This window comes from Corvus moneduloides, chromosome 22 (genome assembly GCF_009650955.1).
Source record: "Corvus moneduloides isolate bCorMon1 chromosome 22, bCorMon1.pri, whole genome shotgun sequence".
Lineage (NCBI taxonomy): Eukaryota > Metazoa > Chordata > Aves > Passeriformes > Corvidae > Corvus > Corvus moneduloides.
The window spans coordinates 877679-892785 of record NC_045497.1 but is presented as its reverse complement, the minus strand read 5'-3'; the positions used below and the strand labels follow the sequence as shown (position 1 = coordinate 892785).

General features: G+C 50.0%; 1 protein-coding gene across 1 annotated transcript; it reads right to left on the bottom strand.

Moving 5' to 3' along the window:
* Positions 1-1581: 1581 nt before the first annotated feature.
* ENO1 (enolase 1) lies at positions 1582-14984 on the bottom strand. Its single transcript, XM_032131857.1, has 12 exons — positions 14872-14984; positions 10711-10804; positions 9295-9390; positions 7021-7079; positions 6293-6362; positions 5969-6102; positions 5595-5817; positions 3854-4051; positions 3409-3610; positions 2945-3053; positions 2471-2529; positions 1582-2046 (listed from the first exon to the last, which is right to left on the bottom strand). The coding sequence occupies exons 2-12, from the start codon at positions 10793-10795 to the stop codon at positions 1977-1979; spliced, it is 1305 nt and encodes a 434-aa protein (XP_031987748.1). The 5' UTR covers positions 10796-10804; positions 14872-14984; the 3' UTR covers positions 1582-1976.
* Positions 14985-15107: the final 123 nt, after the last annotated feature.

Genomic DNA, 15107 nt, shown 5'->3' with positions numbered 1-15107 from the left:
ATCCTCTGCAGCTGGAAGCACCTCGCTGATCTGGCCCAAATACTCTCTGCGATCTAACTTGAAAGCTTTATGTAAGGGGTTTGATGGGACAGGTGAGCACAGCATCTGACACGGCGGGATTGATTCGCCGGTGCAGGGAGGAACACACGGTTCAACAGCAGCTGACTGCAGCTTTGGGCTGTACTGCCCCAGCAATGTTCTAACCCTGCCATTTCCTGCTTATTTTAAGGCACACACACCTGGTAATTGACCTGTAACTGTTCTCTCCACCTTGATCTGACAAGGTGTGAACGATAATGAATTCATGCCCGGCTCCATTTGCAGTGTTAACCAGCACAAGTGGAAGGGGCTTTTGTCAGAGCTGGGACTGAACCATTGATCTGAACAGAGCAGGAGCCCAGCCTGGTTTCCCCCCACGCGGATGTGGCTGCACACAAGCACAGCAGCCCAGGTGCCAGGCCCTGCTCCCCTCACTCGTTTCATCACAGCCTCACTGCCCTTCGGGGCTTGGCTGATTTACGGCAACCACTGACCTGATTTTCCAGCTCCTTTTGCTTTCTGATGCTTATTAAAAGAAAAGCACCAGGTGGAAATAGAGGCCCAGGTAAGGGGGTTGAACATGTGGACTTCACTTACAAAGTGCCAGGTGAGGCCCAGCCCTGCTCGTGCTCCTGAACACAGCTCTGCTACAAAGCTTCCTCAACCACACTGCAGATATCACAAGCTGCCTCTTTGAGAGAAGAAAAATCCCTTGATAGGATTTGTGTGTAATTAGCTGGTTTAGTCATTTAACAGGTCTAATTCAGAGATCAGCTAAGTGTGAGAAGTGCAGTGGGCTTCAAATCTGCCTCGGAGTGCAACCAGCTCAGAGCAAGGCCTGGGGAAAGGACAAATGTGGGAGAGAGGAGGTCCTTGCCCTGTGCTGGGGCTGGTAAATTTGGTATTTATAGCAAAGCTCTTCTTAAGAGGAGCCAAATCTCCTAAGGGAACACAGTTGCCAAGTGCCCAGGGAAGGCTGTTTCCTCGTTATTCCCACACCAGAACTGAGAATATTCTTTAAGGCAGACGATGGCGCGTGCCCTGCAGCATCGCTGGCTGTAACATTGCCACCGCGGCGATTTAAAATGTTAAAAGAGACAAAATCGGTTTGTGGCAGTGCGGTGCAAGGCCTGGCGCGCCCACCGGGGGGCAGTGCTGGGCCCGTCCCAGGGAGCACCAGCCCCGCTCGGGAATTAAGGATTATTAAGCATCGGAAATTAAGGCTTTTCTTACTACTCTGCCATTACGGGAAAAAACCCATAAGCAGCATCCTCTCTCACTCAGCTGTGTAAATAATTTGTTTTTTCCTGTCTGGGAATGGACTCAGGTCACAACTCTGGTCCCTGTGACAGGGCCCACACAGCATAACAGAACCACCATGGGGACAGACACCCAAAAAACTCTTTCCAAACCACAAGAAAAAGGGTAAGATGAGCTTTAAGGTGGTCCCTTCCAACCCAAATCATTCCATGACTCTATGATGTAAAGGTGGGAATCCCTGCTCCCCCGACTCTTCCAAAGAACTCCAAGCCACACAGGTTGTTGGGTTGTTTGATGCTTTTATTTATCACATGTAAAAACACTACTGTCTCTGTCTGCAGGTACCTCTTGCTGCACTGCAAATCACACAGCTCCAAACGTTGAAGATCAGACAGGCAGAAAAGGGAACTAAAGTGTTTATGCCCAGAATCACAATGTCATGACCCCTGCGGGTGTTAAATGCACAGAACACCCCCAGGGCCTGTTCTACAGAAGCAGCAGAGCATTACAATTAACAGACCAGAGTTGGTGAAAACACTGGGTGAAGGGATCATCTAGAGGACAAGAGGACCTGCAGACTGGTCTTTTCCTTCAGCTGCCCTTATCTTTCTAGTACAGGTAATTGTGATCTAAGTCAGTGACTAGTGCTGAACCAGAACGGGGGGACTCTTCCACACTCAGTTGCCGCGAGGGTTCCTGAAGTTCCTCCCAGCAAAGCGAGCCTTGCTGCCGAGCTCCTCCTCAATTCTGGTAAGGACAGAGAGCACTGGGTGTCAGCAGCCAGCACAGAACCCCTCTGGGCTCTCACACTGAGCATCTGAGCCAGCTGGCACTGCAGGTCCTACAGTGACAAGGCAGCTCCCACCAAGCCCCCGCACAGAGGGGCAGGGCCACACAACTCTACCCCAACATTGGAGATGCTTGCCAAGGGAACTGCCTCATGCACAGAGGACAAGGCCTCATGTCCAGCATCACAGGATGCTTTGTGTGATCTGTTCTGGACCTCACCCACCCAGCTCATCCTCAGCCTACAGCCACCTGCACCCACACAAGCACCTCTGCCAGGGTCAGGGCATGTCCTGCAGCTGCAGGGTGTTTCTGAGGGGCAGAGCCCAAGCTGTGCCCCCACAGCACTACCAGAATGAATGCCCTTTCCCTGTCCCAGGCTCACCTCAGCAGCTGGTTGTACTTGGCCAGACGCTCGGATCGGCACGGGGCACCAGTTTTGATCTGAGAGGGAAATCACAAAGTCAGTGAAGAACTCCAAGTGCCAACACAAAACTATCCAGGGTAATAAGCATCATCACAAGCTCTGCTTAGGCATCAGGCTCAGTATCTACATATGCAAACAAACAGTAGACAGCCTATCTTGGCAGCAATAGAGATTGCTGATTTGCTATCAGCTGCAGGACCAGGAAACCCCACAACAGCCACTGGAGCTAAGACTTTTGACAAAGGTGAGTTTGCACAAGATAAGATGTTCCCTCATCACACTCCCTTAACACATCAGCTCCCTGCAAACAGACACAGCAAATCTGCACACCTGGAGGCAGGGCAGTGCAGTGCACCGCACCAGGGCTTTGGCTTCACCACCAAATGATCTCATCAAGCAAAATGCCAAACTGCAGCAGCTGCAGATACCAACCTGACCAGTGCAGAGACCCACGACCAGGTCAGCAATGAAGGTGTCTTCTGTCTCTCCAGAGCGGTGGCTCACCATCACACCCCAGCCGTTGGACTGGGCCAGCTTGCAGCTGCAAGAGATCAGGAGAGAAAGCTCACACCATGCCCTGTGCCCAGCAGCCTCTGCTCCAGGGACACTGCCCAGGGGCAGCACAGGGCAGGATCACAGGACAAGGTGCTGATCAGGAGCTGCTGTCACACAGACCCTGGGAAGGCGTTCAGGGCACCCATGTGATGTCAGGACCATGAAGGTACAGGTTTACTTGTCAATGTCCCCTATCAGTTAATAACTTATCAATTAATAATTGTTCACCCATCACAGATGCCCCACCAGCAGATTTCTGTTCCCCTAGATCTGGTCTGTATGTTCATCTCCCCCAGTGAAAGCCAGCCCCACCCTGGCCTGGCCCAGAGGACAGAACTTACGCCTGCAGGGACTCTGTCACAGAGCCAATCTGGTTGACCTTGAGGAGCAGGCAGTTGCAGGCCTTCTCATCCACAGCCTTGGCAATTCTCTTTGGGTTGGTCACAGTCAGATCATCACCAACCACCTGGATGTTGACACTGCCAGTGAACTTCTTCCAGGCACCCCAGTCATCCTGGTCAAAGGGGTCTTCAATGGACACCACTGGGGAGGGACACAGCAGCTTTAGGACAATGCCAGCACAAAGGTCTTGTCTGAATGAGTGCTACCAAAGTGCTGCCGACAAATCCTACCCACTTCCAAGAACATTCCTAAGACTCCAAAGAGGCTGAGTAAAGCAGGAGCTCTCAATCTCTCCTGTAAGAGGTGCTGCACCCCAACTCCTTCCTTCTGCAATCAACTCCGATGCACCACTACTGCTGTGCTTCTCATTGATGGGCAACTTACCAGGGTAGTTCTTGACAAAGCCCTTGTACAGGTCAGCCAGCTGGTCAGGAGAGATGTATCTGCTGGGATCATCAGGGGATTTGAAGTCCAGGTCATACTTCCCATCGCGGTAGAACTCGGAGGCAGCCACGTCCATGCCAATGACCACCTTGTCAGTGTAGCCAGCCTTGGCAATGGCTGTCTTCAGCAGCTCCAGAGCTGCAACAGAGAGGTGTTTCTGAGTGCCTGCCAGGCATCCTAACCCCAAAGCTCTTTGTTTCCCAACAGCAGCACAGTCACTTGGCAAAGAATCTCAATTACCCCTTCAGAAAGCCCAAAGGAAAAGGTTCTTAAACTCTCCCACTTCTGAACTGACTGGAACAAGATATTACTTTAATACTGCTTTTAGCTTGTAATACCCTTGAGACACCATTATGGGATTCCTAATCTCTTCAGGCAGGACTACACATCAGCCCAGAAAGCTTAATACTAGATGATACCACATCCTCTTTCAGCTTTATGCATGTGGGCAGGAAGCAGTGCCTGCACTCTAATCCCTTTTAGCTCCACATCAGGTGTTGACCATGGAAGTGGTGAGCATCCAAACCCTGACAGCAAGGAGATACAGCCTGCCTCTGCACAGGAGACCCCTCTTGGTATCTACCTCTTCTCCATGTGCACATTTACCTGCAGAAGAGGGAACAGAACCACTCAGCAGAAGTCTCTGGATACTGCCCACTGTGCTACTGTTTGTCAGAGTCCCAACCACCTCTGACTTGCAGGGGAGCAGCTGGGATCAGCCAGACTGTTTGCAGCAGGAAGCTTAGATTAAGTATTTTCTTTTCTTGTTGGGCTGGTTTTTATGTTTTGGTTTTTTTTTGTGTGGGTTTGGCTGTGTTTTTTAAGATGCTAATATAGCACAAACTGAAAAAGCAGCTGCTGCCAGCAAAAAAAATTCCTTGGAATGTAATTGTCATTCAAGGTCATCTTCAGTGATGTCTGCAGGGGTACAGACCCAGCAAAGCTGCATGTGACACTGGGACTCAGAAATGACACAACTGCTGGTCCTGTCTCAGTATCTTCAAAAAAGGCAGTGCAGTTCACCAGTCCCCTTCCACAATAACATAACCAGCAGCTGTAAAGTGAAGAGCAACTGAACTGAAGTGTTCCACTGCCTTGTTAGCAGCTCCATTTCTGGAGAGGTGCAGAAACAGCTCCTCTGGTACAGATTTTGTAGGAACAGATATTTTGCTCCCACGGACAAACTGCCTCTCCCACAGGTTCCTGAACAGAAGTTTTTGGCCATGGAAGCAGCAACCACCTCAGCTTCCCAGGGTAGCCTTCGTGCCCTCCCACACACAACCAGGCAGAGCACAAACTGTTTTCCCTCTTTGTCTGCAGAAAAACAACTCCACTGATCTCTGACTTGACTTCTGGAAAACCTGCAGTGCACAGATGTTCCCACATCACTTTTCAACTGGAAGGGCACAAGACTCCCTCAAGCTGCTACAGGAATGAGAGTAATGAGGCACTGAAGGAAAAACCGTCCTGTCAAACTGCATAAACTGATGTCCAAGGGAATACCTGACCCTATCAGTAGAGCATATTAGGATGCTTGTCAGGGTAAGAAACAGAGCAAAGAAACAGCAGCAAGTTCTACACTTTTGATCCTATTGATCCTGCTTGTCATTGATATGGGCAGGCATGATCTTCACCCTCCAGCTATCAGTTACATCCCCTCCCACACTTGTCTCATTCTTACCTTCTTTGTTTTCCAGGATGTTGGGGGCAAAGCCACCCTCATCCCCCACGTTGGTTGCATCCTTGCCGTACTTCTCCTTGATGACGTTCTTGAGGTTGTGGTAGACCTCTGCCCCGATGCGCATGGCCTCCTTGAAGCTCTCAGCGCCCACGGGCAGGATCATGAACTCCTGCATGGCCAGCTTGTTGCCAGCGTGGGAGCCCCCGTTGATCACGTTGAAAGCCTTGGAGGAACCAGGAAAAGCCAAGTTGGAAAGTGTCAGGGTAACTGGGTAACAGCATTTACAGTCAGCCTCCTCATTCTCTAGAGCTGGATCCAAGATCACCAGGCTAAAGTCAAACTGAGGCCTGAGCCTGCCCCACCCAGGGACTTACAGGAACTGGGAGAATGACTTCTGGATTCCCAGCAAGGTCAGCGATGTGACGGTACAGGGGGACTCCCTTCTCAGCAGCACCAGCTTTGCACACAGCCAGAGACACACCCAGGATGGCATTAGCACCAAATTTGGCTGAAATAGGAAGAAATTGTTTAGAAAACTTGTCTTTTTACAAAGAGACTCAGCAATACCAGCCCATGGTTTGAATTATGGCAGTGCACAGCACAGGCCATACACTGGCTGTTGGGTCTGGTAAGGTGAACTAGAATTCTACTGACCCATCTTCATCTTTTCACCCCTCAGTGCCACAAAGCCCACTCACATTTGTTCTCTGTCCCATCCATTTCCAGCATCAGTTTGTCAATCTTTTCTTGCTCCACAACATTGACATTCTGCAGAGAGAAGCAACCAAATTGTTTGACACCAAACACAGGCTCACAAACTCTCACCTGCCCACCACCGCACTGACATCCCTGGCAGGCATCAAAACTTGCTCAAGGGCAGCTCCCAACAATTGACCAGGCCAATCCCTGTCCTTACCACAGCAGCAGCAGCTTCTGGGCACCCACAGCAGCCCAAGGCTGGCAGCTGAGCTGGATGTGCCATCACTTGACACATTACCACTTAGTTTTGCACCAGCCTTTGTAGGCAGGGCTTAGCACCCACAAAGCACACAGGAATCCCATTCAAGCAGACTTTTCTAGATCCCCTCAGACTCCCTTCCAAATTACCCTGCTTGGATAAAATCCAGCCCGTCCTCATCATTCAGCCACTCTTTGAAGCATAAATCAGCTTGCATCCTAACTGCACACCACCATAGCTCCCAGGGGCTGAAGTGTTCCTGCACACTACACCAGGCTGCTGGAGATTGTTTCATTACATGTTAGATATGCACTCATTAAGTAAATTAAGTGAAACAATTGCTGTAGTCAGTTTGTTCACATGCACTCCAATGCACAGGCTGACACCCCCCAGGTCACACACCACCAGATGATGGTTTGGATGCTGCCTGGCTGTAGGAGATGTTAAGAGAAGACAGACTGCTCCTACCTTGCTAATCAGTGCAGGTGCAATAGTTTTATTGACGTGCTCAACAGCTTTTGAGACACCTGGAAGGAACAAGCAAATCAGACACTGGTCAACACAGGTTATGCAGGGATTAGTAGGGGATCTCAGGAACAGGAACATCCAGGAATACCACCTCATGCTACTCCAACCCCAGTCCAACCTGAGCTTACGGCCAGGTCTGAACACTGAGAGGCGCCTTGGCTGGACTGGGAGGTGCATGAAGGATGCATTGGCTAGGAACTGGCCAGGAATGCCAGGTTAGTCTGCCAGGCCATGCACTGGAGAGACTCATCCGAGTGCCAGGGCTGCACTGGGAGCACATCCATTACCTGTGTGCACAGTGCTGTGGCCAGGAACTCATTAACATATTTAACAGCTCTGGAGACACCTGACAGAAGCAAAACAGACACCAGAATCACGGCACAGGTGAAGACTTACAGCCAACCCCATAGGGATGCCAGAGAGGACACAGACTGAGCAGTGGACTAGAGACAAAAGGCTCAAAGAGCAGAGGAGGCTGTGCAAGGCTCTGTGCTTTTCACACCCAGGTCTCCATAACTCTGCCATCACCACCGCAGGCCAAAACCCCAAGGGACTGAACAACAGCATTTAGAGAAGATTTTAGGATGGGCTCTCCTCTCAACTCATAGAATCCAGGGGTAAGGGGAAGGAAAAAAGTTTCCCCAAAAGTTACACGGGCAGCAGCTCAGGCACTTCACTACCTGGCACTGTTTTGTAACTGCCACAGCATCACCTTATTTACTGTGCACTGTTTAAAGACTTCCAAAAACCTAAGCTTCAGAAGGATGAATGTGAATTGACTGCATCCTAAACTACATTAATTGCTTTTTCAAATGGTCTAAGTCTGCAGATCTCTATTACAAAAGGCCTACCAGCTATCTGCAATTGATCCCATTTGATGATTATTTTTTCATAACTCATGTTATTTCCCAGCTGACAAAGCCCTTCAGCTGCCACAGCCTGTTAACTACAGTCTAATTAAATGCCATTAAGAACTGCCCATAGGATCAGACTTAACAGGTCTAAGCACACACACATTTAGCACAGTGAGGTAAATACACATTTACTCTTCCCAAGAAAGAGTGCCCTGGGTTTTTGGGATATTTGGTCATCCAGAAGTTTATTCCATGTTAAGGTATAACAACCATGAATCTTCTAAGACAAAGCTCTCCAAGTTCAATTCAGTAGCTATGCACTTGAATTGCTCTTTCTTAATAGGCAAAAAACATTTCAGCTTCTTTTCACCTGACTGGCAGGAAAGTTTGAAAATAATTCTCTCTCCCAGCCAAAAGTCAAGATGATTGCTTACACTTCAAAGGCATCACCAATGCTTTTAAAGCAGCAAGTTAAGAAGGAGCCCCAACTGTCCAAGCTCTCAGAATAATCACAAGAAGCACTACCAGGATGTTTATTAGGTAGTGACATCTTGTTTGCAGCTATTCATTCTCACCCATACTTGTTCCCAAGCCAGCCTGGTGACTGCTGGGTTTAGTTTCTTTTCAGAAGGCACAACCAGCCCCCGGAGAAGTAAAATATTACACCACTAACACAAACTTAAGTATCCTGGCTACCTGTAATGACAGACAAAAAGCCAGAGTGGCTGCAGCTATTGTGAGGTCTGAAACAGAGGCACCTTCCAGGACTACCAGTGCAGAGCTGCACATTAGCAGTGGACAGCAGTTGGCATAAAACCTCAGGTTCAGGATTTAACATGCTGGAATCTAAGGAGTCTCTGGTGTCAGAGCTGACAGATTTAAGAGTTCTGGGAAAGCTGGGTCTATGAAAAGACCTTGTGACTAACTGCAGGATGACCAAGGCTTTTGGAGCTGGCAGTTTAGATGCCCTCACAGCACTGCTAAAGCACTCTGTACTCTGACACACACCAACACACAGGGCACAAGGAGCAGGGTGACAAAGCACACCTGGACACATTGTACCACAGACATTGCCACCTGGCTGTGTGTGCCCAGCTCCACACACCCACATGTGCAGGTGCCCTGCCCTGCAGCACCAGGCAGCTGCCCTGCTGGAGGCAGAGTCACCCTCCCCATCATCCCAGGAAACCAACCCAGCCACCTCTGCTTTGCCCCAGCTCACCCATGGCAGGCACAGCTGTCACTCCCTGCCTGTCCCCACTGCCCCGCCATGTACCGAGCACAGACAGCAGGACAGGAGCCCAGCACATGCAGTGACAGGGCTGTCCCAGGCACTCTGGGTGCCCAGGTGCAGCTTTACCTTTGCCCATGTAGCGTGTCTTGTCATTGTCACGGAGCTCCAGGGCCTCATAGATTCCAGTAGAGGCACCGCTGGGAACAGCGGCTCTGAACAGACCTGTCCACAACAGGAAAACACTCCTTGGCACATTCAAATCCACAGAATATCCTCCACCCAGACACCATCCCAGCCTGCCACATGCTTCCACCCCTGGAGACAGGGGCGGGAATCTCTAAACCACACCTCTGCTGACATATACAGTGATCCTAGGAGGGCTGTCTGCTCATTTACAGCATCACCCTCACACTGACCAACAGCAAACTGACTCCTCTTCCACTGTGCATTTCAAGAGTTAAGGAAGCATCCATTCCCCTTCCAAAAACATTCACTGGATTATTCAAATTATTCACTGGATCTACTTTTGAGCTCAGGCAAGGCAAGCTCTTAAATTCTTCCAGGATATGGCATAAAAGAGACAATTAGGAGACCAATTTTCTTAACAGGAGTTCTGAGCTCTTCTGACAACAGCAGAACCACCCAGACAGCCCATTCCTTCAGCCAAGGACGCTGAACTTGGAGCAAATCTGCACATTGGAGCCTGCTCTGCCTGGGGTTCAAGATGCTAACTTCAGCCTCCAGTCTTTCCCTTATCCCACTAAATCAAAGAGCTTAGTGGGGGCAGTCTCATTAAATGACTGCATTAATCTTTTGAGACAGAAAGATCAGCTCTTTAATCAGTGTATTAGAGCCATTGTGTTTGCTCATTCCACCAGACCACATTGCTATGAGTTTGCACAATGCCTTTGTCAGATCCTATCAGATGTGGGATGAACAACTAACAAACCAAGGGAAAGTCCTACAATAATTAAAAATGTAAGATGTTACATGCGAAAGCCCAATTAGACAAGTTTTTTAGTCATGCCTGAGTACTTAGGCAGAGAAGAAACCATTACCCAAAATTCAGCAGTGCAGCAGATTGTGTCATTACAGAAAGCCACTGCAGACAAATTAAGAATTAAACTTCAAGTGTACTCATACAGAGTTTGGGAGCACTGACAAGCAAGGCCATTAGCAGCTGCTCCAGGACAGGAACAAAGGCCTTAACTCCGAGATTCCAAGTGCTATCCCAGTTTATGCTGGGGCAAGGGAAGGAGGGCAGGTTTATAATAACTCTCACACAGTTTAGGCTGTAAGAAGCAGCAGCCCTCAGAAAACCCTGTACTGCCCAGGCCAGGAGCTCGAGCTCAGCAAACTCGTCCAATAGAATGAGGCAGAGGTTTTTCCCACAAATCTCACAGCAAGTTCCAACAAGTTTTATGTATGGAGGAGAAAGTCAGCACAGTTCCACTGCTAGACCAGGATAGTGTGTGTACTTCTGACTGCCTCGAGTTCTATCAGATCTAAGCCAGGGGTGAACAGCTGCAGCTGAGGACTCACCTTTGTTGGTGTAGAGGTCTACCTCAACAGTGGGGTTCCCACGGGAGTCAAAGATTTCACGGGCATGGATCTTGGTAATAGACATCTTTAGTACCTGAAAAGAGGAGCTTAGAATTACTCATTGAATGGTTTGGGTTGGAATGAACCATAAAGTTCAGTCCATCCCACCCCCTGCCATGGGCAGGGATACCTTCCACCAGACCAGGTTACTCCAGGCCCCATCCAGCCCGACCTGGAACATTCTCAGGGATGGGGCAGCCACAGCTTCTCTGGGCAAGCTCTTCCAGTGTCCCATGACTTTTAGAATAAAAAAAACACTTCCTTATGTGCAAGGGACAGTCTCTTTTGATGTTTCCAAGTGGCCTCACTGCAGTATCATGAGACTCTAGACAGAACAGCAGGAGCAGATGACAAATGCAAGCTCCTGGCAGACAGCAAACTTCTCTAGAGAAATTGAATGGAAAATGGGAGCTTCAGCATCTCTCATCAAGGAATCTAATTATTAATATTATACATGATTTTCTGGTGGCAGGGCAGTCTTCTGATAGTTCTAAGAAAAAGAACCAACTAGTAAAAGTGGCAATGCTCAAGTCCTCAAGCTTCTGGGTAGGCTCTGCTGTCAGCAGCTGAGCTGGGGTGACCAGAGCAGGCAGAGCCCATCACCAGCACACCCTGCCCACCACAACTGCCACTTGGCTGCTGGTGCCACTCCCTGATTCCTCATCCCAGGTGCTGGTACTCTCCCAAGGCCAGTTGTGGGTGGCTTCCAGAACTTGAACTGGCTGCAGGCACAGCCAGCAGCACCCAGCAGACCTGGCCCAGCACCTCTCCCACACAGCCCCGGGGTGCCAGGGACACAGACACCCCTCAGATCCCCTGCCCAGGGGCCTCACAGGCCTTGCACTGCTCTCAGCACGCAGCAACTGCTCCTAACAGCAGCTTCATTTTTATACCCTGTACTAACACCTGCAGTCTTAAGGCCATTCAGAAACATCACCTCACACTATTTCAACTGGGAAACTTTTTATACTTGGTGAGACTTGAGAGTCAAATGCTGGGGAGACAGAAGTCTCAGCCTAGGAGTCTAAAAGCAGAAGTCTTGTCTCCAGAGTGATCTAAAGGAACATCACCTCACCACATCAAAGCAGCCAATCGATCCCAAAACAGCGAATCTCTGCTATCAGTTAAGAGTTCTTTTTGATAAGAGACCAGAGTGCAATAGCTCTCAGTATGCACAGAGTGCTCTTAATATGCACAGCAGCTGTTCAGAGCCAAACGGAACCAATGACGAAACAGAAGCAGTCACAGCTCTCATTAAAAGCTTGCATTAATAGTTACACCCTGCTGAGCATTTACAGGAATAGTTTTTCCTCTTAAAAAGAATAAAAATCACCCTAATCTTTTGAATACTTCCTTTTCCCCCTTCTCACATTTATTAACTTCAGAAAACTGCGGTAAGGGAATTCTTATGTAAGCCCAGCTACATTTTAAAAATCAAGTCATACACATGCCTGTAAGCCATCGACTGGCACCAAACCCAGCCCATCTGCACAGAAGAAAGCTCAGCCTCAGAAGCAGAACTATCTGGAAGCTGGGTTTTTGGCAAGCCAATGTGGGTGGCAACCCTGTTTACAGAAATGGTCATGAATCCTTCCACAGTTACTGCGAAGTTAAAAAAACATGACCTTAGAAATGCTGCTGCTGCTGCTTCAGTGTGTGTGAGGGGGTAGCTGCACACACTCGTTCCTCCCCCACAGCAAACTCTGCCCTCCCTGGGTCAAAAGCACAGGCAGCCATCTGCTTTCCCCCCTTGGCTTTCAAGTGTCCCTTCCAGCTGTCCTGCCCCCTGCATGTTGTCTAAGATTTCAGTCAGACCCCCACACTGACACATGATATGACTAAAATACGAAGCAAGACAACTTCTTTAGGCTGACCTTCATGCTGCCACTACTTAGTTTCAACCAGTGAACATACACGCTAGAAATAAATCCCTGCAACTCTCTGCTTATCAGTCCCACCCACACTAACACTGAGCTCTCTGCAGATGCACTGAGCAATGGCTAATAGGAAGAATCCCCACTTATCCAAAAAGGGCTTTCAGAGTTTATTAGGCTGGCACCTGCTGAACCTTACTTGCATTTTCAGAACCATGGCTTTGCAACAAAACCATAGGTGCCTCATTCTTTGAAAGCACAGCCAGCTAGCAGGAGCTCTCAGTGCAGTGCTAGAGCTGTTTGTTGACCTTCACAAAGGAGGCACTTCAGGAATACACACTGCAAGAGCTTCCAGAGGGAATGTCTGCCAGGTCAGACATCACTCGAGCATCCTTGACAAAGGACCAGAAGTCCCTCCCTTTTCTGCAGAAAGAGGCATTTCACACCACTGCATCACCCCAGAAATTCTTGATGCTTCTTTTTTTGCTCCTTTTGCAAACTCCCCACTCTTGTGTTCAAGAACCAATTTTCCCACTGACCTATAGGGTAAAACTGATGCCGTTTAGCTCACAAGCTCAGCACGATGCATTCTGCCTCAATTAATTCAGTCAACTCATCTAGAACACAAGTGTCAGCCTGTGCCCAGGTTTAACCATGGAAATGCTGACTGAAGGCAGAACAGGTCACAGCAGCACTGTCTGCTCAGACCTTTGACCTCTGCCGAACATGCAAATACCACAGTGGTATTTAACAAGCACATTGCCTTAAACCTTTTTTGCAGCATAATCTGCTGACAAGGTCACTGTCTCCCTTCAGGGGAGAAGCCGCACTCCAGCTCACCTGGCCTGCCCGGGAGCACATGTGAGTACCTACTCCAAGGGTAAGTCACAACCCATGGCCAGCTCAAGTCTAAGAAATCACCACTTATTCTTCACCTGACTCCATGCCCTGCACAGGGAATGCACTACTCTCAACTGGCCATTACTCCAACTGAAAATTACTTCCAAAGATTGTTTTTATAGCCAGCCCTACCACCAAAACCTGTCCTTGTGAACTATTCTGCAGGCACACTTCTCTAGAAATACAGGGTTAAGGCTGAGCACTGCAAGCAGCTGAATGGAGATTTAAAAAGCAAGACTAAAGTTTAGCCATAGAAATAACTGCCCTAGTGAGTGTCCTGTTACAGGCCTGCCACATTTATCAGTGGAAGCCTCTCTTGACACTTAAAGGTCCTTATGACCATAACTCTCATACCACCAGTGCTCTGAAAAAAGCTGAGACCTTTGAGCGCACTCTACCAGATCCCAACGTATCGATTCCACTGCCAAAGCACCCCTAGAAACTGGACAAATGTGCACATTCCAACCCTGCTCCTCTGCACTCCACGGGGTATTAATTCACCTCTACCTCTGCAACATGATCCAACGGGTTCTAAAGGATGCCTGGCAGGGAGCAAGTCACGGACACGTTCAACCACTTTCTCTCTCCGTGTTTAATAAGATGGAGGCCTGAAACTGCGTTGGCTCAGCCTGTGGGTTTGGATGACAAAATTCACTACTTCCTGCCAGGCTCAGAAAGCCATGGCCCTACCCTGTGACTCAGCAGGCAAGTAACGGAGCAGGAGAAAGCCCAGGATCCTCTCTAGCAGCCCTGCACGAGGCAGAATGATTAACAGGCAGCTCTTTATCCACACTTTAACATGCAGAGATGTTAAGCACTTCCAGGTGCTTCTCCCCACCAGCGCTGCCTTGGGATAACCAGCACTTAATTACCCACTAAGAGGCCTCAGGCATAGACTGGAGTGCCAGCAAACGTTAAATATTTGAGATGGGAAGCTGAAGGACATCCACTAAAGAGGAGAAGGTCCAAATCACCAAACGCAATCCGAGAGCGACTGTTAATGATTAAGAGAGAGAGGTTAAACTCTGCCTTTGAGGATGCTTTAACCCATCATATTCCCCTGATTCTGCCCCCGCCTTGACCCATCATACCCCCCCCCATTTATAATCGCCGCCCCCACACACTGCCGGGGTTCAGGCCGCCTCACGCCCTCCCTTCCCGGCCGGTGCTGCGGGAACACACAGCGGCCTGCACCCCCCCGGGGACCACCGAGGCTCGGCCCAGCCCTACGCCACGGGGACGACCGGGGCTCCGCCGCCGCTAGTTGGAGAAGGGAAACCGCGGCCTCTCGCCCCGCGGGGAGCTGAGCGAGAGCGGCCGCACTCACCGCTGTGCCGGCAGCCCCGCTCCGCAGCCGCTCCGCTGTCGCCGCCTCGGCTCTAACTGAGACCGGGCAGCCCCGCGCGCGCCCGCCTATAGCCGCCCTCGCGCGCAGGGCCCGCCCCCCGGCCGCGCCCATTGGCCGGCGCCGTCCCCCGCCGCGCCCCGATTGGCTGCGGCCGCCTCGCGCCAGCGGCGGGCCCGCGTGCGTGCGCTACGTGCCGCCGAGCCGCGGCCTCGTGG